At 42.7% G+C, this 27024-nt stretch overlaps 1 protein-coding gene across 5 annotated transcripts in view; it reads left to right on the top strand.

Moving 5' to 3' along the window:
- The window catches only part of ASTN2 (astrotactin 2), a 1014740-nt gene that overhangs the window by 549363 nt on the left and 438353 nt on the right, over positions 1-27024 (top strand). For all 5 annotated transcript variants that reach the window (XM_030817705.1, XM_030817704.1, XM_030817702.1 and 2 more), the window contains one exon: positions 21642-21792. In XM_030817705.1, coding sequence (XP_030673565.1) covers positions 21642-21792 — 151 coding nt within the window. The remainder of the gene's footprint in view (positions 1-21641; positions 21793-27024) is intronic.

Genomic DNA, 27024 nt, shown 5'->3' with positions numbered 1-27024 from the left:
CTCTGGTGGAAATAAGGTCATTAAAGAGGCAATTAAAGTTAAATGTGGTGGTCTCTAATCCCATATGACTGTTGTCCTTATAAAAAGGGGAAATTTGTGAAACCCTGTCTCTACTAAAAATACAAAAAATTAGCTGGGCATGGTGGCGGGCGCCTGTAATCCCAGCTACTCAGGAGGCTGAGGCAGGAGAATGGCATGAACCCAGGAGGTGGAGCTTGCAGTGAGCCGAGATAGCACCACTGCAGTCCGGCCTGGGCGAAAGAGTACAACTCTGTCTCAAAAAAATAAAAAAAAAAAAAGGGCGGGGATCAGGGAATTTGGAGATTGACATGCACACAGGGAGAATGTCATACAGACATCAAGGCAGAGATCAGAGTGATGTGTCTACAAGCCAAAAAACACCAAAGATGACTGGCAAACCACCAGAAGAAGAGAGAAACATGGGCTGGTATTCCTAAAAGAAGACATTAAGACATAGGCACAGAGGAAAGACCATGTGAAGACAAAGGGAAAAGAAAAATCTACAGGCCAACGAGTGAGACCTCAGATTACAGCCAACCCTACTGATGTCTTAATCTTGGACTTCTAGCCTCCACCCAGTCTATGATATTCTGCTAAGGCAGCCCTAGCCAACTATCACAGGAAGTGACTATCCAAGTCCTCTCACACTAGCAGCAGAGAAGGACTTGAATCCACTTCTCTTGGAATCCAGGTCCCATGGCTTTCTCCTGTGCTCCATGGCCTCCTAGGCAGCATAAGTCCCCAAGCTTAGATCTGGAAGAGACATGGGCTTCTAGACAAAGCCTGCCTGTCTGGCTGTGGGATGGAATTCACCAAGCATCTCTATTAACGATGAACTCTAGGCACACTCCGCTTGATCTTCATCTTTACCTTCTACCTGCCTCATGCCCTCCTGGGTGGAGACAGGGCAAGGTGGAAGCCCCTCTTCCTCTGCCTTTTGTCTTCTGCTGTCTCCTTCAGATGCCACAAGACTAGCATCCCTTCTGGTCTGGCTACATGAAACTCAGCATCTTCACTCAACACTGTTCTCAAAAGCCTGAAGCTTTGTCTGTTCTACTGACAAAACTCAGGACATGCTGAATCAAATCCAGATGCTCTGAATGAAAGTGTTGCGTAATGGCTTGTAGATGGTAGTTCTATTTATGCCATTGCCCTGTCTGGAAACCTCCCGTGCCTGGCCTGCATCAGTCTGCAAACCCAAGTAGGCCTACCTTCATGGGCTACCTGGAAGAACTTTCAAGAGTTAGAAGAGCGTGGATAGTTTATGAACAATTGATTTCTGCATCTGCAACCTCCATGCCACTTAGGAAGGCCGAGGGTGTATTTTCAGATTCCCAAGAGTAAATACCTATTTGGCTTGTCAGTTCACCTGCTCACCAGTAAGTCAGAGGAAAACAAGACACCTTAACTCAAAAATCTACAAGAATGTATCCAGTGTGTGTGTGTGAGGAAAGAGGGATGTGAATGTCTGCAAACCCAAAATGGAGGTGCTGTTATCAGAAGAAAGGGACATGGATATTGTATAAACAAATATAAGGGCTGTCCATCATGTAGTCTCACTGCTGTCTCCACACATCCAACTCAGTTAAATGCTACCTCTTCCTTAAAATATCTGTTTTTGGGTTATATGGGCATGTGCATTCATGTGTTTATATCAATATAATTTTTCTTGCCTTTTAAAAATTAATATTATAACAAATTTTTCCATATCATCAGTTATACATGGAAATCATGATTTTAAACTTTCACAGGACATCCTACTGTGGGAATGAACCATATGTTGATGATCATTTCCTCACTGTTAGATATGTAGAACATTTTCATTTTGCCCCATTATAAACAATGCTGTGACGAACATCATTGTGCATATGTCATCATCTGCATTGCTCATTTTTCCTCTAGAACTGATTACTGTGATCACTTGGTCAACGTGTATGAACACTTCAAGTTTTGATACATTTTGCCAGATTGCTTTCCATAAATGTTGGCAAGTTATACTCCCACAGTGGAATACGAAAATAGCATTTCTCTACACCCCCTTCAGCACTGAGAATTATCATTTGACAAGAATATTTGCCAACTTGATTGATGAAAATGAATACTTTTTTTTTTTAAGAGACAAGGTCTCTGTCTGTCACCCAGGCTTCAGTGCAGTGGTGCAATCATAGCTCACTGTAGCCTTGAACTGCTAGGCTTAAGCAATCCTCCTGCCTTGGCCTCCCAGAGTGCTGGGATTATAGGAGTGAGCCACTATGGTCAGCCAATATCTTCTTGTCAAATAAATACAAATGAAGACATTGGCAAGCTTTTGGAGAATAGTTTACACTCAAGATTTTCATTTCCACCACCTTGCTTTGATTGCAGTCTCTCAGTTTTTTGTTTTCTGCCTCTGTACTCATGACACTAGCTCAAACATAATGACTGTTCTCAGTCCATGACCCTCTCTACCTCTCCTCCTCCTCCTCCTTTTCTGCCTCCACTGTTGTCACCTTTTCCTTCTTTCTCAGTGTCATCACTGATATTTGAAACAATAACATTTATTTATGTTTTAACAAGTATATTTAATCACACGGTTCAAAATTTCAGATACAAAAAGACTGAAGTCTTTTGAAATCCATACACTAACTTTCACTCACTCTCTTGAACTCAAACTGGAAGTAACCTCTTCCCTTTCTGAGCTCCTACAGACCTCTCTAATAGTCTTTTTGCCGTGTCTTTTCTACTTTGCAAGACTGCTGCTGGCCTTGTTGGGTACAGAAGCTATGGCTTACTTGTATCTGACAGCTAAGAGTGCAGGGCCAGAAAGAGCAGGTACTTAATAAATATCTTTGTAATAATAAATGGAATGATGAATGGATGGGTGGATGGATGATGGATGGATGGATAGATGGATAATTCTTTTATTGTTCCAAAAGACATTAGGAATCATCACTTGAGGCACTGAATGCTTAACAATTTTACAATTATTGATGATCACTGGGTAATTACCTTGTGATTTTCACCACATAAAAACTCCATTCATTAAGTTGTGCTACAAATATTCTTGATGCTTCGAAACATCAAATAGTTCTTATCCAGCAAATGAAATTACTACTGTTTAATTTCCATAACTCACTGTCTACTACTAAAATTTTTACAAGTAGCTGACAGACTGAACACAGCCTGTTGCTGCCTATGATTTCCATTATGGAAACCAACTCTTTGTAGGCAATGGAGGTGCCTCGTGTTTTACATAAGCTGGAATCTTTTGGGAAACTGCACTTTCCACTAGCCTGTCAAAACCATGCAAAGGCAGTGGCCACCCCAGGTGCAAATGGAGAAGTGCAGTAAAAGGGAATTTACACTGGTCGGATTTTTGCTCTATGCCCAGCAATGCATGTGGTGCTTTAAGTGGCTTATCATTTTTGTTTTAATATCAGTCCTGAGAGATAGGTGCTACAGTCTCCACTTGGCAAATAAGGAAGCTGAAGTCAGAGAGACTAGTGACCTTCAAGAGGTCACACAGTGAGGTACAAAGCAGAACTGGGATTCCACCTCAAATTCCACAAGTGGCATTCCGGGAGAAGAATATGGACTTCAGAGTCAGAGGCAGTTGCGTTCCTATTAGGGCTCCACTAGGAAATTATAGGACTTTTAAATGACTCAGTTTCTTTATCTGCAAAATGAGGTAATGAGATCCACCTTGTGAACTAGAAAATGTCTATAAAACACATGTGACCAGGCCTGGTGAGCTCCCTTTTCTCCCACCCATTCCACACTTTAATAATGGGCTCACTGGGTATGGGTATTTATGCAACACACTTTCCTCCTCCTCCTGTTCCACATTCTGTGACTCTGTGCTGTCGTCTAGCAGCCATCTTGTCTTTCTTTTTTCTTCCTTTTCTCCTCCTCATCTTTATTGTTCTCATCTTTCTTCAGGATCCATGTGTGGCTACCTCTTCTAGAAAGCCTTCTCTAGCCAGCCCAGGAAGAGTCATCACTTTGTTTTGAGGACCTCATGACGTCTTTGTGTGTCTATAATATGTGTCTACTCAGCTTCACCGTGTAAATTTTTACTTGCTATCTCTGCCCCAGCTTATGCCCTTCTTGAAGGCAGGGGTCGTGTCTCAGCACCTGTGAGTACCAAGTATCTAGCATGAAGCTAGACCCTAGTAAGTCCTTAAGAAATTCAGAAATTCATCCCCATCATGGCACCTATGGCGGCCATGGATGGCTGCAATAAACTTCTTTTGTCCTAGAAGGAGCAGGAAGGGAGACACAGAAGGGCCAGTATTTGCGTATTTGTACAAGGGACACTATCTTATGTGTTTTACCCCATTCTCCAGCCACCCTTGGAGGAAACATTACCACAGCTTGTTCACAGATGAGGAAACTGAAGTTCTGAGGTGGGAGGTCATTTGCACAAGGGCAAACCCCTGAAAGCTTTTGTTTATTTACTTATTTATTTATTTATTTATTTTCTGAAGCCCAAGTCTGTTAATTCACCACATCACATGTGCCCCTTCAGGAAAGAATTATTTTGGTGTGATGATAGTTGAGTTTTAATTTCCTGTCTTCCTATCAGGACCCAAGCTTCTGATTATATTCACAGTGACAGCTATACAGAGAAAAGCTTTTTCCAACAAAGTGTCATTGTTGGCAGCAGCTCTTAATCTGAGGTCTATGCTGGAGGTTCATGAAATTTCATGGGAAAATCATACATCGTTACTTTTGCCAGCCACTCATTGAAATTTAACATTTCTTTCTATTACAAACACGGACAACAAACATAGGTGTGTTAGCAGCACCTGTGACTTTGTCACCAGTGGAAATTACTTATAGTTTTATATCATATTGCATTTCTTGTAAATGTCTTAAAATATATTTTTGGCTCATCATTGCTTTGAATTTGTGGTTATTATTATATCTGCTACTAGATATTTTTACTTAATATTGTCAATAAAGGAACATGTAGATTATGTTACAATTGATTTTTAAATACATTGTGATAAATGGTTTATTTTAGAATGCCTTTTCATTTGATTTTATCCACATAAAAACAGAACTTTAAGTTGTGGTCCATAGGCTTCATAGGCTTCACCAGACTGGAAAACAAGTCTTGACACCAAGTTAAGAATCCCTGTTCTCAGGGCTTGAGTAATTTTTAGGATTGGTAAAAGGCAGGCTATTGTTAGTGACAATTACTGTAACAATAGAAGCAAGTGTATTGATCTTCATTATGGGCTCAGTGCTTTGCAGAGTGTTTCACGTGTGTTTTTATTTGTTCATTTGTCCGATACAAACTGGGTTGCCTGCACAGTGTTCCAGGCACTCTGTTTAAGGCACTAGACTTCAGTAAGCATGGCAGAACCCATGCTTCATGGAAATTTTATTATCTAATGTAATCCTCATGAAAACTAAGAATTCGGTATTATAATCTACGATTTATGTATGAGGAAACTGAGACTCGAGAGGTTGAATAAGTTGTTAGTTTTCTCAGCAAATGAGCAGCAGGGCCTGGGTTTGAGCCCAGGGCTGCTTCCTCATAATAACACAGTCCCTTGATTTCCTCAGGTTCAAAACAATGAATTCTCTCTCTCTCTCTCTCTCTCTCTCTCTGTCTGTCTCTGTCTCTCTCCAGTCTTGCATTTTCACCTTATTTCTGAAAGTGAAATTGACAACTGGAAGCAGTTGTCAGTCTTCTTGGGAAGCCACATTATGTTATTAGAAATTGGAGCTGGAAGAGCCCTTAGAGATGACCCCATCGTAGAAATGTAGAATTTGATGCCCAGAGAGGGTGGAGGGTCACCCAGGGACACACAGCAGAGGGAGGCTGAGCTGGACTCTTGATACCATACCTGAGCCTCCAGGCCAGTGCTCTTCCTTCTAGAGGTCACAGCCCCATTTACTGTCTAATGCTGGGCTCTCCTGGCTCACGGCAACCCCCTCTGCCATCCAGATCACCAGAGTCTCTCAGGCTCCTGAGCAGCAGGGCACACCCTGAGCCAGGGGAAGGTGCTGGCTTTCTGAGCAATCACACCTGAGACCCCAGGACTTCCCATCTTAATGAGCCTCTTCTGTTTGAGATGAGAGCTTGGAGGAGCTCTCAGTGACTCCATGTGGGTAATTTATGAATAAATAATCCTCAAGCTTCAGCACTTGCCACTGAAACTTTTTTGTTTCTTTTTCAAAATAAGGATGAGATTTGCAAAGGGTAGGAGAAAGAGGGGTGGGTGAAGAGGAGAATTTCTTTTTTAAAAAAATTAACTCTAAGTTCTGGAATACGTGTACAGGACATGCAGATTTGTTACATAGGTAAATGTGTGCCATAGTGTTTTGCTGCACCTATCAACCCATCACCTAGGTATTAAGCCCCACATGTATTAGCTATTTATGCTGATGCTGTCTCTCCCCCACCCCCCGATAGGCCCCAGTGTGTGTTGTTCCCCTCCCTCTGTTCATGTGTTCTCATTGTTCAGCTCCCATTTATAAGTGAGAACATGCAGTGTTTGGTTTTCTGTTCCTGCGTTAGTTTGCTGAGGATAATGGCTTCTACCTCCAACTGTGCCCCTGCAAAGGACATGACCTTCCTTTTTATGGCTGCATAGTATTCCATGGTGTATATGTACCACATTTTCTTTATCCAGTCTGTCATGATGTGCATTTGGGTTGATTTAATGTTTTTGCTATTGTGAATAGTGCTGCAATGAACATACACATGCATGTATCTTTATAATGGAAAGACTGATATTCCTTTGGGTATATACCCAGTAATAGGGGGTCAAATGAAAGTTCTAGAATCCTTGAGGAATTGCCATACCATCTTACACAATGGATGAACTAATTTACATTCCCTCCAGCAGCATAAAAGTGTTCCTATCTCTCCACAGCTTCACCAGCATCTGTTGTTTCTTGACTTTTTAATAACTGCCATTCAGACTGGCGTGAGATGGTATCTCATTGTGGTTTTGATTTGCATTTCTCTAACAATCAGTGATGTTGAGCTTTTTTTCATGTGTTTGTTGGCCACATGAATGTCTTCTTTTGGAAAGTGTCTGTTCATGTCCTTTGCCTACTTTTTAATGGGATTGTTTGTTCTTTTCTTGTAAATTTGTTTAAGTGAAGAGGAGAATTTCTATAACTAAGTAGTCAGAACAAGTACAGGGAGAAGAAGATGGCTTTTTTGCCAGAGGAATGATGGACTCCATGGTCACTGTGCATGGTGGGGGTGGGAGTGGAGGATACACATCATCCCAGCTCTCCTGGGGACAGCCTGGGTGTGATGAAACCTCACCACGCCACAGGCTGGTTTGGTTTCAGGGCCTCATACTCTTCACGGAAATCTGCCTCACTCCACACTCCCATCCCCAAATCCCTAGATTAGCTTGGCCCCTCTGCCATATGATCTTATTGTATTCAGTATTTTTAAAGTGTCAATCACAGTTTGTAATTATAAATTTAGGTATAGATAGGGGCATAGGCATAGATGTATAGCTATAGATATATAGACATAGATACAGATATAACATAGACATAGCTATAGCCATAGATACAGACACACATATTGATATTAAGGCAGGTATTTGTTGAGTGACTGTTCCAATAACTACCTGTGCTGGAAACAAGTGCTCAGCATAGCCAAAAGAAACCCACACTTAGACAGAAAATTTCTCAGCAAGGCACATTTACTTCTGCAGAAGGGTGCTGCTTGCACTTACAATAGCAAGAGCACACCTAACTAAGGAGGGAAGGGGTTTTTAACCCTAATGCAGTTCCTGTTTCTGTGTCCTTCCACTATTGGCTGGGGTTGGACTGCACAGTCTAAGCGGATCCCATTGGCTAAGACTTAAACTTTTCCAAATAGGGTAAATGTGCGATTTATGAAAAAAGGAGGGGATAGGTTTGGTTTACAATTTATGACCAGAAACTTGAGTCCTTGAAGAGGAACTTACTCGTCCCAACAACTGTAAGCCCCAGAGGGACAAAGCCCATGTTTGTTTTGCTCTTCTCTGTATACGGGCACACCTCAGAGATATTGTGTGTTAGGTACCAGAACACCGTAATAAAGCAAATATCACAATAAAGTGAATTACACAAATACTTTTGTTTCCTAGTGCATATAAAAGTTATTTTTTACTCTATAGTTTATTAAGTGTACAATTGCATCATTTTTAAAAAATAATGTACATACCTTAATTAAGAAATATTTTATTGCTTAAAAAAAAGCTAATGATCATCTGAATCTTCAGTGAGCCATAATCATTTTGCTGGTGCAGGGTATTGCTTCAGTGTTGACAGCTGCTCACTGATCAGGGTAGTAGTTACTGAAGGCTGAAGTGGCTGTGGCAATTTCTTAAAATAAGGCAACAGTGAAGTTTGCTGTAACAATTGATTCTTCCTTTCACAAAAGATTTTGCTGTAGCATGTGATGTAGTCTGATAGCATTTTACCCACAGAACTTTTTGAAAGTGAATTTTTTCAATTTACTCAAACCCTGCCACTGCTTTATCAACCAAGTTTATGTAATATTTTAAATCTTTTGTTCTTATTTCAACAGTATTCACAGCATCTTCACCAGGAGTAGTTTACAACTCAAGAAACCACTTTTCTTTGCTCGTCCACAAGAAGCAACTTATTAGTTTTATCATGAGATTGTGGCAATTCAGTCACATCTTCAAGCTCCACCTCTAATTCTAGTTCTCTTGCAATTTTCACATCTGTAGTTACTACTTCACATCTGTAGTTCAAGGCTTCACTGAAGCCTTGAACCCCTCAAAGTCATTCATGAGGGTTGGAATCAACTTCTTCCAAACTCCTGCTAATATTGATATTTTGACCTCCTCTCATAAATCAGAAATGTTTCTCATGGCATCTAAGATGGGGAATCCTTTCCAGAAGGTTTTTAATTTATTTTATCCAGATCCATCAGAAAAATCACTATCTATGAAAACTATAATCTTACAAAATATATTTCTTAAATAATAAGACTTGAAATTACTTCTTCATGCATGGGCTGCAAAAAGGATGCTGTGTTAGCAGGCATGAAAACAACATTAATCTCTTATGCATCTCCATCACAGCTCATTTTTCTGAGCAGGAGTTCTCAACAGTGGGCTTAAAATATTCAGTAAACCATGCTGTAAACAGATGTGCTGTTATTCAGGCTTTGCTGTTCTATTTGTAGAGCACAGGCAGAGTAGATTTAGCGTAGTTCTTCAAGGCCCTAGGATTTTTATAATGGTAAATTAGTATTGGCTTCAACAGCTGCATTAACCCCTAATAAGAGAGGCAGCCTGTCCTTTGAATCTTTGAAGCCAGGCTTCTCCTCTCTAGCAATGAAAGTCCTAGATGGCATTTTCTTCCAATACAAGGCTGTTTCATCTACATTGAAAATCTGTTGTTGAACATAGTCACCTTCATTAATTATGTTAACTAGATGTTTTTGATAACTTGCTGCAGCTTCTATTAATACGTCAGCACTTGCTGCTTCTCCTTGCACTTTTATGCTACGGAGATGGCTTCTTTTCTTAAAACTTATGAATCAATCTCTGCTTAAACTTTTCTTCCACAGCTTCTTCACCTCTCTCAGCCTTCCTAGAATTGAAAAGAATTAGGACCTTGCCCTAGTTTGGGTTTAAGGGAATATTGTAGCTGGTTTAATTTATCCACACCACTAAAACATTCTCTGTAACAGAAATAAAGCTGTTTCACTTTCTTATCATTTGTGTGTTCACAGAAGTAGCACTTCTAATTTCCTTTAAGAACTTTTTCTTTGCATTCACAACTTGCCTAACTGGTGCAAGAGGCCTAGCTTTTAGTCAGTCTTGGCTTTCCACATGCCTTCCTCACTAAACTTAATCATTTCTAGCTTATGATTTAAAGTGAGAGATGTGTGACTTTTCCTTGCGTTTCTACATTTAGAGGAAATTGTAAGGTTATTAATTGGCCTGATTTTAATATTGTGGTGTCTCAGTGAATAGGGAGGCCTTACATTTACCAAGTAAGTTGGCCGCCTTATATGAGCACAATGAGGGCTCCCCAAAACAATTACAATGGGAACATCAAAGACCTTTGATCACAGATCACCATAACCGATATAATAATAACACAATTTTGAAATATTGTGAGAATTACCAAAATCTGATGCATAGACATGAAGTGAGCACATTCTGTTGGAAAAATGGCACTGATAGACTTGCTTGACACAGGGTAGCCACCGACCTTCAACCTTTAAGAAATAGTATCTGCAATGAGCAATAAAGTGAGTTGCAATAAAATGAGGCTGTGTCTATACCCAACCTCCAACTCCAGGGGTCAGTGATGGGTAAATATTTGTTAAATGCACAAACTCATTTCCAAAACACAACAGCTCTTTATTGAGGATCTTTATTTGTTTGAGCCTGGTGATAAGAGACTTTCATATCTTTTAACTCTTTGAATTCTGACCCACAATTCTGTGAGTTGAATATTATTGCCTCCATCACACAGATGGACAACAGACATTACAATCATTTTCTCTTTGTTCTAAAGACTGCACAGCTGATGGGCCTTATTGTACCCTCCTTCTCTTCCTTCAACACCTATCCTTATTCAGCGAACAGCTGCAGCATGCCCAGTGCGCTGAGGGATGTGACCAAGGAGGACTCTAGGCATGCAGGAAGCTAACAAGCTACTCAGAGGCACAAGACACTCCCAGGAAGTTATGAGACCAATCAGAAGAGCAATATATGTATATATATATACCTAAATTAGTGCAAACCATAATTGCTAGAGGAAGGAGAATGCTAAGTGTCAGCTAAAATACCAGTCCCAGAATCTCTGGGTGGAAAGACTTCTTAAAGAGAAAGGCAGGACACTAAAGAGTCTGAAGTCAGATACACCCAGGGTGGAATCCAGCTCTGTCACTAGGACTCACTGCCAGTCCTCTCACCTCTGTAAATGCCAAATCCTGCACCTGAGTGTGTATATTTCTTTTCAAATTGAAAAAATAGATGTATTAGTTTGTTTTGGGATTGCTATAAAGAACTACCTGAGACTGGGTAATTTATAAAGATAAGAGGTTTCATTGGGTCAGTGTTCCACAGTCTGTACAGGAAGCGTGGCTGGGGAGGCCTCAGGAAACTTACAACATGGTAGAAGGGGAAGGGGGAGCAGACATGTCCTACATGACTGGAACAGCAGGAAGAGAGTGAAGGAGCAAGTGCTACACACTTTTACACAACCAGATCTCGTGAGAATTCACTCACTATCAAGAGAACAGTAATGGGGAAGGCCGCTGCCTCCTTGCTCCGCCATGATCCAATCATCTCCCACCTGGCTCCTCCTCCAACATTGAGGATTACAGTTCAACATGACATTTGGGTGGGGACACAGAGCCAAACCATATCAACAGGGATAATAGCACAACCCCATAGGCAATTATTAAATGAGATAATCTATGTTGAGCCAAAGTTCTCATGTCATAAATTCTCAGTAGATATTAGCCCTTGTGAATGCTGTTATCACCAAGATATTGTACACACTCTCCCCTGGAGGCCTGATTCCCCCCACAACTATCCCAGGAAAATGGCCATGCCTCCTCAGTATGCATTCCTGAAGGCTAGAGCAGTAACTTGGAAGAGAGTGTTCCCTTGCTGAATATGTCTGGCTTTGGAAAAGCTCAAATCTACCTCCCTGTGGCTTGTGCCACCTCACCTTATCCCTCCCCTGGAAGCTGTTTTTCAAGAAATCCTTATAAAGCAGTCACCATGTGCCAGGCACTGTCCTAATGCCTTACCTACATTATCCTTAACAGGTCTCAAAACAGCCTCGAAATGGTGCCTGAGTTTCTTTCTCCTGTGAAATGGGGATGTATCATTTACATCATTGTGTTTTGGGGGAGGATTAAGTGAGTTGATACATGTAGTGCTTAAACCATTTATTGGCGTATTATGAATGCACAATCAGCATGAACTATTATTGCCATAATGATTTGTGTAAACTATTCATCTATGGTATTATTCTAAATAAAAGCCGGATCTGCTTTTTAACCTTTGGGTGGCAGTCCATGGCTTTCAGGGTAAAGTCCAGAATCACCATGGCCTGGCACACAGGAATCTTCTCTAGCCTGGCTTCTGGCATTCCTGCTGCTTCAGCCTTTGCCATATCTCATCTCCTCCTTGACAGTCCAGCTTTTCTGCATCTCTTGAAGCCCCTCAATCAGGGTATTCCCTCTCCTACATCTAGGCCTTAGCATATTCTTTCCTTCTGCCTAGAATTTCTTTATCCCACTCTATTTATCCCCCTTTACCTAATTTCCACCCATCCTTTATGTATCAGGCTCAACATTACCTCCTCCAAAAAGCCTTCTCTGAGCTCCTACTTCCAAGGTCTGGCAAGAGAAAGAGAGTCATCGTTGTGGTCCTGTGGCCTCACTTATCTTGCTAGCTTAGTGTTTTTCTTCCTGCCTAGCACAAGCTATGTTACATCTATTCCTGTGTCTCCCAGGAACCCAGCCGAGTACCCAGAACAAGCCCAGCAGCAAAGAAACATTTTTAACTGAGTAAATGGACCATGTGGGGTCTCAGATCTTTCATCCCTTCTCCTACATTGAGCTTCTCAACATTCTCAAGGCATGGTTCTTGCAACTTTGAGGGACTTTCAGATGGTACCACTTTTTACCAGTTGTTAGGCACTTACTGTGTGCCAGGCATTTGACACATTTGCTCTCTAATGTATTACTCATGCTACCTCTGCTAGTTAGGTATTAATATCCCCATATTACAGATGAGAAAATTGAGGCTCAGGGTTTAAGAGACTTGCCCAAGGTCTCTGGATTACCTGAGGTCAGAAGTTCAAAACCAGCCTACCCAACGTGGTGAAACCCCATCTCTACTAAAAATACAAAAATTAGTCTGGCGTGGTAGCACATTCCTGTAGTCCCAGCTACTTGGGAGGCTGAGACAGGAGAATTGCTTGAACCGGGAGGTGGAGGTTGCAGTGAGCCGAGATCATGCCACTGCACTCCAGCCTGGGTGACAGAGTGAGACTCCGTCTCAAAAAGAAGAGGCTTGCCCAAGGTCTCATAGTGAGTGAAGCTGGGATTCCATCTCAGGGCAGTCTGACTCCAGACAAACTTGCCTTCTTGTCTACTGTTCTACACTGTGGCTCATGCCGTTAGGGGCTGAGAAGGCTCCCTAAATCCCAGGGCAGGGGGTGCCGCAAGATATATGAAAACATGTATCTACATAAAAACCTGTATATGAATGTTCATAGCAGCGTTATTCATAGTAACTGAAAAGTGGAAACATCCAAAATGTCCATCAACTAATGATGGATGAATAAAATGTGGAATATCTATATAATGGAATATCATTTGGCAATACAAAAGGAATGAAGTAGTGATACATGCCGAAACATGGATGAGCCTTGAAAACACGATGCTAACTGAAAGTAGCCCATCACAAAAGGCTACATATCGTATAACTTAATTTATATGAAGTGTTCAGAGTTGGTAAATCTATAAAGACAGAAGATCAGTGGTTTCCCAACACTAGGGTCATTGGGAGGAAGTAGGCAGGGACTCATAATAGAGGCAGGGTTTCTCTTTGGGTTGATGAAAGTATTTAAATATTGATCACTGCTTAAACTGTACACTTTAAGTAGGTAAATCATATGGTATGTGAATTATATCTCAACAAAGCGTTCTTTCTTTAAAATAAAAAAACTGAGCTGGATTTTTTATTTTATTTTATTTATTTGTTTATTTTGAGACAGAGTCTAGCTTTGTTGCCCAGGCTGGAGTGCAGTGGCGCGATCTTGGCTCACTGCAACCTCGGCCTCCCTGGCTCAAGCGATTCTCCTGCCTCAGCCTCCTGAGTAACTGGGACTACAGGCACCCACCACCACACCCAGCTAATTTTTTGTATTTTTAGTAGAGACAGGGTTTTTCACCATGTTAGCCAGGATGGTCTCTATCTCCTGACCTCGTGATCTGTCCGCCTCAGCCTCCCAATATGCTGGGATTACAGGCGTGAGGCACCGCGCCTGCCTTGAGCTTGATTTTTATCAGTACATTGTCTTAGCTTCCTCCTTCCTAGGGAGCTCAGGAAACAAGGTTGCCGGCTATTACCAGAGAATGATTAATCTGCATCAGTGAGGGACTTGTCACTGTCTTGGCTTGGCATCATCCATTCACATCTCTCTATGAGTGACACAGACCTTTCCTCGTATTTATTAACAGCAGGCCATGTCAGCATCTGTTCCCAGCCACCCTGCCTAATGCTCACCCTGCGTTGGGCTTGGGCTGACTCAGCCAAATGGAATCCAGGTGACGCATTTGCACTTGACCAGTCAGGTAATGAGGGGATGGCTGTCTCACTCAGTCTGGTGGGGTCTGGCTATCTCTGTTTTGGAGCCAGTATTAACAGAAAAAAATAAATAATTTGTATGTCAGAGATAGAGAGATGTTTGGAACCTTTTGTACAATGTCTGCGTTATATAGGAACAGAAACAGGTGCTAGGAGGCCAAAGAAAAGCCATAATAATAATCAGCTCAGTACGTGGCATGCAGCAGGTACTCAGATATTTATTGAATGAATAAATAATGAATTAGTTTGCATTAGGTTTTAGAGTTTGGAAAACACATTTCTATATCATGTTATTATATCCTCATAATCATAATTTTGTATTTTTAGAATGAGACAGATATTGTTCCCATTTTACAGATGAGAAGGCTGAGTTTCAGAAGATTCATGTAGGAGAAAGAATGTGGAGTTGGACCTACCTGGGTTCAAATCCTCACTCCAACACTGACTTCAGGGTTTTCACATCTAAAACAGAAAATAATTCATCTGGCTGTGTCTTTCTGTAAATTTAGTATTTTTTTTTTTTTTTTGAGACAGGGTCTCACTGTGTCACATGGACTGGAGTGCAGTAGCATGCTCACAGCTTACTGAATCCTTGGCCCCCACCTCCCCAAACTTGCCAGGCTCAAGCAATCCTCCCACCTCAGCTTCCTGAGTAACTGGTACTACAGGCACATACCACCACACCTGGCTAATTAAAAAAATATATATATATATATAGAAATGGGATCCCAATCTGTTGGCCCAGGCCGGTCTTGAACTCCTGGGCTCAAGTGATCCTCCCACCTCAGTCTCTCAAAGAGCTGGGATTACAGGCATGAGCCACTACACCCGTCTTTAATACAGTTTTATTGAAACATAGCTACATTCATTCTTTTGCATGTTGTCTATGATTGTTCGTGTATTACAAAAGCAGAGTTGAGTGATTGGGACAGAGACTGTATGGCCTGCAAAGCCTAAGATCTTTACTATCTAGCCCTGTACAGAAAAGTTTGCCAAGCTCTGTTCTGTAGAGTGGTTGAAAACCCTCCACACAGTTCCTGGAGTGTGGTAGGTATTTAATTAAAGTTGGTCTTTTCTCCTCCAAATAAAGGCACAGATAATATGGAGAGTGACTTCATCATGATCCTTTCCCTAAGATTTTTCAAACCTTATAAGGACCACAGTGACACATTAAGTGTCTAGAGTGAGAAGAGCCAGTGCAGTATTAGGAGCACTTTGATAAGAGGGAAGGACTGAGGTGTTTTATTTAGTCCTGGCTCTGTCCTACCATGTGAATGTGAGCACATTCCCCTGTGCCCTGTGGAATTGCATCAATTGTGTCCCCCCAAAATTTGTGTTCACCAGAACTTCAGAATGTGGCCTTATTTAGAAACAAGGCCTTTGCAGATATAACTAAGAAAAGGTTATAACAGGTTAAGGTGGACCCTAAACCCAACTAATGGTGTCAATTTTTTTTTCTTTCTTTTTGAGATGGAGTCTCGCTCTGTTGCTCAGGCTGGAGTGCAATGCTGTGATCTCGGCTCACTGCAACCTCTGTCTCTCGGGTTCAAGCGATTCTCCTGCTTCAGCCTCCCGAGTAGGTGGGATTACAGGTGCCTGCCATCACACCCTGCTAATTATTGTATTTTTAGTAGAGACGGGGTTTCGCCATGTTGGTCAGTCTGGTCTCGAACTCCTGACCTCAGGTGATCCACCTGCCTCAGCCTCCCAAAGTGCTGGGATTACAAGTGTGAGCAACTGCGCCTGGCCCAAATGGTGTCATTTTAAGAAGAGGAGAGGACACACAGACACACAGGCAAGAAGGCCATATGATGATGGGGACAGAGGCAGGAGTCCTGAAACTGCCAGCCAAGGAAAGCTAAGCATGGCTGGGAGCCATGGGAGGCTCTGAAGAGGCAAGGAAGGATTCTCTCCTTGAGCCTACAGAGGGACCAGGGCTCTACCAAACCCTGATTTTGGACTTCTGGCCTTCAGAATGGCGAGAGAATAAATTTCTGTTGTTTTAAGTCACCTGATTCATGGTACTTGTTATGGCACTTCTAGTAAACTTAAACGCTGTACTTTCCCCTTTTGTTCCTGCATGGATTGAGGCTATTGTGGACCACATGCACGGCCCAGGAATCAGGCTGCAGGAGGTACATAAAGAACTCACAGGCTCTGCCCATTCTGTCCTCCTCTGCTAAGACAGAGAGATTGAACACACATTCTTACGGCCTCACTCTTAGGAGGGCTCTGACTTGCCCAAGACACAGAGTAAGTTGTTAAAGTTTAACTCAGGCAGCCCAGGACTTGAGGTAGGCAGATTCGAGTGCACAGCCTGGCCTCACTGCATCACACCATTGAGAACTGGAGCAAGTGACATAACTTCCCTAAGCCCCTGTTTCTCCAGCTGCACATTGGGTATAAAACTGTCATTTCTAGGGCTCTTGTGAAAATCACAGGGAATATTACAGAAAGGGAACCTTGCACCATGCTTAACACATAGCAGGTGCCCAGGAAATCCTAAATAATGAAGAGGATGTTGGTAATTTTGGTGATTGCTGGCAAAGCTGGGATTCTCACCCCGGTCTCCTGATGCACCTGGGCGGTGTCCATCAGTTCAGCCTGCCTCCGCCCCCAGTGCTCTTCCATTCATCTCTTCACTGCCCCCCCTCCCCGCCCCCAGATTGGGGCAGCTCTAAGATCCGACAGACCCTAAACCCTGGGCTCCACAAGTGAGGTGAAGTATTGAGCCCCCCGAGTTAAGAAAACACCAGTGTCTGCTTTAAGCCTTTTTTCCTGTCTTGTGCTCAGATTCTTCATTCCCTAGCCTGACACAATCACTTCTCTTGACTTAGTAATGGCCCCTGTGTCAGGTCTTTGTGTTTTAAGTAATGTTCCCCTCATGTAACTGATGTTTATGCAGAATCAATCCTTTTAAAAGTGGACAGCTTTTGTATTTTTATAGCTTGAACTGTCTCTAGGTTCCAGAGAAAGGTGACATTTTTTTGCTTGTTTTTCACTTCCCTTTCCTTGTTTCTTTGTTGTTGTCTGTCTCTGCTCTCCATGGCTCTGTGTTTTCTTTTTTTTTTTTTTTTTCTGAGACAGAGTCTCACTCTGTTGCCCAGGCTGGAGTGCAGTGGTGCCATCTTGGCTCACTGCAACCTCTGCCTGCTGGGTTCAAGTGATTCTCCTGCCTCAGCCTCCTGAGTAGCTGGGACGACAGGTGCAAGCCACCATGCCAGGCTATTTTTTGTATTTTTAGTAGAGATGGAGTTTCACCATGTTGGCCAGGCTGGTCTGGTACTCCTGACCTCAAGTGATCCGCCCGCCTCAGCCTCCCAAAGTGCTAGAATTACAGGCATGAGCCACTGTGCCCAGACTCTGTTCGTTCTTTCTTTCTTTCTTTCTCTTTCTGTCTTTCTTTCTTTTCTTTCTTTCTTTCTTTTCTTTCTTTCATTCGCTCTTTCTTTCCTTTCTCTCTCTCTCTCTTTCTTAGCAGAGTCTCGCTCTGTCGCCCAGGCTGGAGTGCAGTGGCGTGATCTCGGCTCACTGCAAGCTCCACCTCCCGGGTTCACACCATTCTCCTGCCTCAGCCTCCCAAGTAGCTGGGACTACAGGTGCCTGCCACCACGCCCAGCTAATTTTTTGTATTTTTAGTAGAGATGGGTGTGTTTTCTTTCTTACTCAGTGACTTTCTCTTCCCTTTCATTCTGTCCTTCTGCATTTGTCTCCTCCTGCTCTCTTTTCTCACTCCCCCTCCCACCTTCTCTCCCTCCCCTCGGCACACTTACACACTTGTTGTTTACCTTGAGGATGTCTCCTCTTTTCATCTGTTCCTTACGCCTCTGTTTCTCATGCCTCTGTTTCTCTCTTTGCTTTCTTTTTCCAGTGCTATCTTTTCATTTTTATCTTTTCACATCCTTTCTCTCTCCTATTTGCCTTTCTTTTCCTCTCTGTCTCTATGACCTGTGTCCCTCTATAACTCTCTGTCTCTCTGTCTGTCCATCCATACCTTTAGATCCCTTTATCTGTTTCCAGGTGACTGTATGTATTTCTGCCTCTCTGTGTCTCTTCTTTCCTTCTCAGCAGTTTCTCTACCTGTTTATCTCTTGTTCTCTCACTTTCTCAGGTCCCCTCCCCTTTTTTTTTTTGAGACGGAGTCTCGCTGCGTCACCTAGGCTAGAGTGCAGTGGCACGATCTCGGCTCACTGCAACCTCTGCCTGCCAGGTTCAAGCAATTCTCCTGCCTCAGCCTCCCGAGTAGCTGGGATTACAGGAGCATGCCATGACACCTGGCTACTATATTGTTAGTAGAGATGAGGTTTCACCATGTTAGCCAGGATAGTTTTGATCTCCTGACCTAGCCCACCTAGGCCTCCCAAAGTGCTGGGATTACAGCTGTGAGCCACCGTGCCCAGCCAGGTCCCTCTGCCTTATCTCGTCCTCTTACCTTCCGTTTCTTCTTCTCCCTTCTAGGGTATTAATATTTTAATAGCCTTAATGTCTTTCCAGGATCCTCAACTCTCCTCATGATTCAAAAGTGGCAAGTCTCCCCAGAGCTTCGTTTCAAGAACTGTTAATTCTCTCCTCCCATAAACCTGTCACCTCGCTCCCTACAAAGTTAGGAAGCAAGGGATAATCCTGGCAGAGCCTCACCCTTCTTCTTTGTCCCTGTGCTGCATCCCTGAACACGAAGGATTTGGAACGGGGACCCAGAGTTGGGGAGACAGAGAGGAGTGCCCTGCTGAGGAGGTTCTTAGTAAAAGTACTCATTGGTGAAGACTGCGTCTAAGCCTTTGGGTGTTTTCTGTGTTTCATTTGAAAACATTTACCTAGCACACGTTCCTTCCAGGCCCTGTGCTGGGGCCTAAAGAGAAATGAATAAATCTTGAGCCTTTTCCTTTAAAAACTTATGGTCTCTCTGGGAGACTGTGAAGCCGATAATTAAGATCAATAAGTTAAAAGATTTAGCTACTATGCTCACAGGGAAAAGGAATTAATTCTAGTAGGGGGAAGCAAAGAAGGTTTTACAAAGGTGGTAACATAAAGCTACTGTGGAGGTTGGGAGTCAGGATCTTGCCTGATGTCACTGCTGTGTCCCCAGCACCCAGCATTGTGCCTGGTACATGGTAAGCACTCAGTAATCTTGTACAATATATGAATGAATGAATGAATGAATATGAAGAGTTTTCAAAGATTCTTAGGATTTCTTCAGGTAAGCATTTGGAAATGGATATCCCAGGCAGAAGGAAGAGCATGATTAGGGATTGAAGAGAGGTGCCTGCAGGTACCATACCCAGATCCCCTCTTCAGGGCCAGCTCACCCACCCATCAGCTGTGGCTGTCAGTGACTAGGCATTGCCTTCAGCCTCGGAACTGGGTTATCCTAGTATATCCCATTCCAGACAGCAGCCCCCACCAATGACTGGCTACTAGGGGGATGCAAAGGCCTGAATTCCTTGCCTTAATTCAGGACATCCATAAACGGCTTTCTCAGCTCCAGAGCTCCCTGCAGGAACAACTGATACTTTAGACCCCACATTGTAGATCAGTCTCTCCCTTTACCAAATCCTGCCTTCTTCGCTTGCCTTTTTTTTTTTTTTTTTTTTTTTTTTTTTTTGAGACAGGGTTTTGATCATGGCTCACTGTAGCTCAGGAGATCCTCTCACCTCAGCCTCCTGAGTAGCTGGGACCACAGGCAGGCTCCTCTAAACCCTGCTAATTTAAAAAATTTTTGTAGAGACAGGGTTTTGCCTCATTTTCTAAGCTGGTCTTGAACTCCTGGGCTCAATCAAGCTTCCTTCCTAGGCCTCCCAAAGTGCTAGGATTACAAGCGTGAGCCACCATGCCCAGCCCTTCCTCGCCATCTATAGATGCGTCTCCCAAGAGGGCTCGGCAATAAACCCCCTGCATGTAACTTTCCAGTTTAGAACCTGTTTTCAGAGATTCTGTGTTCAGAGAATGAGATGAGGCCTGTGCCTAGTGGATAGAGATATGAGGAGAGGGTAAATGTGGCTGGACAGGTATCCAGGGACCAGACTTTGAAGTCCGAATGCCAGAAAAGCTAATTTATATTTCTTCTCTAAGTACTGGGAAGCTATTGATCAGAGGAGTATCTAATTAGAGCTGGGATTTACCAAGTTCACTGACAGTCAGTATGAAAGATGGGACAGAAGGGATAAGACTGGAGGCAGGAAATGAATTAGGAGTTTCAAACCTGGTCCAAGCCTGAGGTGGAGAAGAATGGGAGAAGATATGCAAGATGGTGCAGAGACACCCCCTCTAGTGTGTGCTAGCCTCTTCCTGCTTCACGTGTGGATGCAGGCATTTCCCTTGCTTCACAGCTCTGGACCTCATGAGGCACAGACCAGGGAAGGATATGTGCCTCTTCTCACTGCCCATGGTGCTCCTTTAAAATCTCCTGTAAGTATGGGAATCATATACCCCAGTGCAAGTGTATCTCTTATTTCAGGCCCTTTCTGCAGAAGACAGCATCGGAAGCATCCATCTGTATCCTCCATTGTAGAGAATTCCATCTCATAAAATGTTGACAGATCCATGGATTATGGTATCAAGTCTAGTCTTATCTTTTGAGAACCTCACTTGGGAGGAATCATGTATTTCCCTGGAATCCCATGACCTTTCCAACAACTGTTGCTGACAGTCTTGATGGAGTGACTTATATGCAATAGTCTGAAAAATAAGGATCTAGGGCCCTAGAGGGTCAGACTCCTGCATTTGTGTCTTGGCTCTGCTGTTTATACACTGTGGGATTTGGAGTCAGTCCCACAATCTTTCATGGTTTCAATTTTATATTCACAAAGTTGGAATAGTAGGAATGTGCCCAATAGCAGAGTTGCTATAGGGAGCTCTGAAATCTGTAGAAACAGGTAGGATGCAAGCTAAGAGTTAGGTAGTAAGAAGAGCCTTCTCTTTGGACTCAGCTGGAAGTTGGTACAAACTTCACTTCTGTCACATTATAAGCTGGTGGCCTTCAGCAAGATACTTCAATTTGCTAAGCCACAGTTCACTTATGGTAAAGTGTACATCTCATGACTACCTCCAAGAATCATATGTATTAATGAAACAAAGAGTATAGAGTTCTAGGTCCATTTCTCTGTATCATAACTTGACAAGCACCGTGTCATATGATGGTATACCTGTTGTTGTTTCCTTTTTATAATATTGATTGTTACTATTTTCCTGATTATATATAAGTTATGGTTTCAAATGAAATGAATTCACATTATTTTTTTTTTAATCTAAGGATCCAAATGTCTCTGGGGTTTAACCATCCCCTTTCTCTCGAAGGGAAGAAGCGATGCTGTCCACATACTTTGAAACCATCAATGACCTGCTGTCCTCCTTTGGGCCAGTTCGTGACTGCTCTCGGAACAATGGGGGCTGCACTCGCAACTTCAAGTGTGTGTCTGACCGGCAGGTGGACTCCTCGGGATGTGTGGTAAGTGCCCATTGGCCCGGGAACATGGCAGTGGCCCAGGTGCTAAGGCCACCTGCTAGAAGCCCTGCCCCGTGAGGGAACGCTGGTAAGGAGGATCATACTCGCACTACCCTTACCTGCCTCTGCAGCCTTCAGCATGCCAGCCTACCTTGGTTTCCTCACTGTAAAGTGAGATCATTAAACCTACCTCTTGTAATTGTTGGAAGAATGAAACAAGATATTATAACTTAAGTGCCTACCACACAATAGGTCTTAGAGAACTTCTGGGCTTCAGAAGCTTACAGTCCATTTGAGAGTAAGACAGGGCACGCCTTACCTCTGTGAATACAATAGTAGAGGGGATGTCAATGAGGTGTAACTAGTATGGACAGGTGCTTTGGTGTGGTCCAGAAGAGAAAGTTTCAGCTAGGACCTCAGTTTCATAGAAGGCTTCCTTGGGACGTTGGCTTTTGGCTTTGGCTTTGGCTTCAAAAGATGAGTCAACTTACATTAGGGAAAGAGGGGAAACAGCCAAGCAAAGACATGAATGAAGGGAGAGGCAGCCTTGTTTGCTTGGAATTTTAGTATCTAGTGTGGGACAAGGTCACAGAAGAAGATGCGGGAGGGTTCCTGTTTCTTGCAGAAGGGTGTGCCAAAATTGATGGTTTTATAAGAATGACCTAAGATACAGGGTTCAACCTCTAGAAGCTTTTATTCTAGAGAGGAGATTATGTCCCGGGAACCTGACTTTATAACGCGCGCGTGTGTGTGTGTGTGTGTGTGTGTGTGTGTGTGTGTGTTGGGGTATCTTGAAAATACACTTGGGAAACATTGCCACATAGGCTAAACTCAGCCTGGCATTCAGTGCTCTTCTTTCTGTGGTCCCTTTTCAGTTTCTCCAGCCACGTCTCTTTTCGCTTCATTTCAATCTACACTAGAGCCTAATGGAGCTAATTAGATGGAGTTCTATGAACTGGCCTGCATGTTTCATGCCTCAGAACCTTTTCTTCTACCTTCTCTCTGCCTAGAAAGAATTGCTGTCCAAGCCTGTGAAGCAAACAAGTGAACATCTTTCCAGAGACATCTCCTTTATAAAGCCTTTTCCCTCCCCGCAGGTGACCCTCTTTTCCATACGGTATCCTTACTGTATGCTGTACTTAGCTTTATTAAGTCACCTGTGACACGTTATAGCACAGACTGGCTTTTCAGTTTATGTTTCTTAAAAAACTGAGGGAGAACCCAGGGAATCTGTTGGTTTGGCTCAGCACCCCAAAAGTACCCATCTCAGTAAATAAAGAAAAAAGAAAGAAGAAGAAGAAGGGAAGGATAGAACCAGGGATGGGAATCCTGCTCTGGACTAGGCTCTCTGAACAAGACCCAAGGGAGACAGAATACACACTTGGCCCTTAATGCAGCTACACACCAGCTGAGAAACAGACAAAGGTCAGGAGATCAATACGAAGAAGCTTCTAGAATGAAATAATGCAATGAAACTATATTTGAGACTCAAAGATCAACAGCTCTTCAGAGGCGAATGGGCAATTAGAAATTTTAGTGATTAGAATTCTCAGGATTACAAGTAATAGAAACTAAACTCAAACTAGTATGGGCAAAAAAAAAGGAAATGCATTGGCTTAAGTGGAAGTCTGGAGAAAATTGGATTGAAGGACTCAAGCAATGTCATTGGAATCCCCCTCCTTATCTTAGCTCTGCTTTCCTTAGCACTGTGCCATTCTTGGGCCAGCTGCAGGCTGGATGCAAGTCCTACAGGACAAAAACACCTCTTTCCTAGTACCTTGAACTACTGTCACCAGATTCCTTCTCATTGTGCCCACTTGGTTCTCATGCCCATCTATCCCTGCACCAATTGCTGGTCAGGAGGATTAACTGGGCTCATCCCAGCCACACCTGAAGCTTGCACCAGGAGGCAACTACACCTGAAATGCATGGCCCTGAGATGGGGGAAGGCATAGACTCTCAAGAAAAACTGGGGTGCTGGCAACAGGAGTTGTAGATGCTAGATTGATATACATCAACAGCTGTCTGCCTCAGACCATTGAAACCTAACCCTTCATATAGCACATTGGAAAGGTGCTAGTCAGGGAGAGGAGGATTTGCTCAAGTCTTAAACCCAGCCAGTGGACAAACAGCTCAAAAGCATGTTCTGTGTTGTGTCCAGAACGTGAGGCTGACCTTTTTCAAAGGATTAAGTTGTCTGCCTCTTTCCTCTTTTCCATTAGTTCTCTTTTCTCAAATTAATTAAGCTCCCTTCTCTTTTAGGGTAGATATCCAATAGGAATGAAACCTCAAATACAGAGGGGTGTGTGCGTGCGTGTGTGTGTGTGTGTGTGTGTGTGTGTGTGTGTAGGTTGGGCTTGTCTCTGTCTTTTATTCATATAAACTGGAAAAATTAAAAGAGAGAAAGAGAAAGAACATTCATTCCCTAGGGGATAAGAGAAGATTCAACGGTCTGATGAAGTTGTCAAAGACCCTCCTCTCTAGATTAAGGATGTAATTTTAAAACTGCTACTTCAGGGTTCAATGGATGTAAGGCAAGCTCCTGTCTGTGCTTCAGAATAGACAGGGCAATACCACATTTGTCCTGAGATTTTAAATCCCTTTCATTTCTCTGTAGACTCTCCATCATGTCTGTAAAGAGAAACTTCTTCCTGTAGCTCACCTTCTAAGAAATTCTTTCAGGTATTACATGATATTTCCTTATATTTTTAGAATACTTTAGCATTCTCAAAGCATGTCTACAAGCCAAGAGCTCATCCTCACAACAAACCTGGGCAGTAGATTCCCTTAGGAATGTGGAAACAGGCTCAGGAAGCAGAAGCAGAGTGACTTTCCAAGGTCTTACCACCAGGTGGCAGGGTGGAGGACTAAGAACATGTCTCACTATCAGTCCTTCTGCCAGGGCCACTTTGGCTTGCTTTGCCACACTGGGAGCTGAGATGAGTTCTCGTTGAAGAATCATGGAAAGGAGCCTGGGCTGAGTGAATTGCGCTAAAGCCTGGGTTTAGGCATTAGAATGACCATAGCTTTGGAGTCTATGTTGACTTCATTAGCATCAGTTTCTTAATCTTTCAAAAGGGAGCAATGGTACTTACAGATTTTTCTTAAAAAAAAAAAAAACAAAAAAACTCAAAGAGCTCAAAGAATATAACTGGCAATGATTTGGGATTTACAAAGTACCATTTATGAGTGAGATAATGAGACCACATTACTGACATTTATATGTAGTGGATATATTTGGGGCCACACAAATTTAGGAGCACAGCATATGTAATGTTCTATTATGTTTCTGTAACTGAATTTCATTTCATTTCTGTTCCATTGTTAGTGGAAACTTAACTTGTCAATTTCAGTTTTTTTCTGCCTCCCACCTCTTAACTGCACATTTTAGTTAAAGGGCCGATGTATGTGTAAGGCCTAGGAGCTAAGGGCATGTTTGATGCTGGGCCATCACTTTTTAATCTGGTACCTGCTGCGTCGCTTGGCCCTTGTCCATCACTCTCTTTCCTCTGCGTTCCCACCTGACTCACAGGTGTGTAGTACAGCTGCTGCCTCATCTGCCTTATTCCACCACAAGGTCATTTAAGGCCAGCTGGCTCTGTGCATCAACTAGTTTTTCTAGCCTCCAGAGGGCCTGAGAAATGTCCAACAGTTCCACCTGGAGGATCAGAGGAAAGCTGTCTAGAGCTCTTTTGATCTAGACACGCCAGGAAATGATCTGTAGTTGGCTGTTTTCACAGTGGAGAGGAGCACTCACCATGCTTGCTGTCAACCTGTGCTATATAGCAAGTGACGTCCAGAACCCCTTTGCCTTCATAGCCCTCAAACCCACCTGATATTCTGTACCCCCTCATCCCCTTCATGCACTCATTGGCTTAGCCTGGTAAGGATAGAGGATGGGACCCCTTTTAGAACACTCATTAGCATTTTCTAGGTTACTTCGTTTGACTTCCAACATTCCTCTCTTCCACCAGCTCAAATGACCTTTACTTCTTTGTGGATATGAGGGAAGGTAATTCTCTAACAGAATCACAGATTCTTCTATTGTTTTATTATTGTCATTATAATGATGATTATTATTTTAACTTCTAAAATAGCTCTACCTTCTAGACCTCAACTTTTGAAACACAAGATTTAAAAAATCTGACATATTTTTGCTCAGCTTTCTGGTTCTGCTGTGGTAACCTTCCCTTTGGATAATATGTTTCTCATATAGGTAATTGGCCAATTAGAGGATGGCCATAAGATGTGTAGTAGGCAAAATAATGGCCCCTGCAAAGATGTCCACATCCTAATTCCCAGAACCTGTGACCGGTATGTTACCTTTCATGACAGAAGCAGGATTTAAATTTGCATACGGAATTAAGATGACTAATTAGCTGACCTTAAAAGAGCGAGAGTATCTTGAATTATCAGAGTGTGCTCAGGAAAGCAGAGGAGTGGGGTAGAGAGAGGCAGCATTGTCAGCTGTGAAGTTGGAGGAAGAGAGTTATGTGCTAAGGTAGAGAAGTGGTGTTTAGAAGCTGGAAAAGCAAAGAGATAGACTTACCTCTGGAACCTCCGGAAAGGAATGCAACCCTGCCAAAACCTAAATTTTAGCCCATTGAGACCCAAGTTGGACTTTTAAATTGTAGAACTGTGAGATAATAAATTTGTGTTACTTTAAACCACCAATTGCATAGTAATTTGCTACAATAGCAATGAAATACTGATAACAGGTAAAAGATCATATGAGGAGGGTGATACAGTAAATAATATATAAATAATTATGCTATTATTTTTATTTTCCGTTATTTTCAAGGAGACCATATCCCTTGACCAGTGATAGAGGGAGTAACAGTGAATGAAACATCAGAAAAGAGAGGGAGCCTGTGTTCCCCTTCAGTGCTTCCAAGAGTGAAAAATTGTTGTGTATTAGAAATGTTATAAATCTGACAAACATAATGATGTCAGCAAGGCACAGTTTGAAATGTAAGCTATGGGTCCATTTATTCTGTGTGGCAGTATAAACGCTGCAAAATTTTAATCAAGATAGAGAACAGAAACAAAGAAAACTGTAAGCACTTAATCACAGCATCGTATGGAGGACACTTCCACCACCATCTCTAAGTAACGGCTGCCCCCTGACGCATTTCACCAATGCCATTCTTTTATGTTTTTCTGGTTTTCCCAGCATGGGAAGCCTGTTGATTAACCCAACACCAGACAATCTGGTGATCACAATGCATCTTCCTT

Source organism: Nomascus leucogenys, chromosome 8 (genome assembly GCF_006542625.1).
Source record: "Nomascus leucogenys isolate Asia chromosome 8, Asia_NLE_v1, whole genome shotgun sequence".
Classification (NCBI taxonomy): domain Eukaryota; kingdom Metazoa; phylum Chordata; class Mammalia; order Primates; family Hylobatidae; genus Nomascus; species Nomascus leucogenys.
The sequence above is the reverse complement of the archived record's forward strand: the minus strand, read 5'-3'. Positions and strand labels throughout refer to the sequence as shown.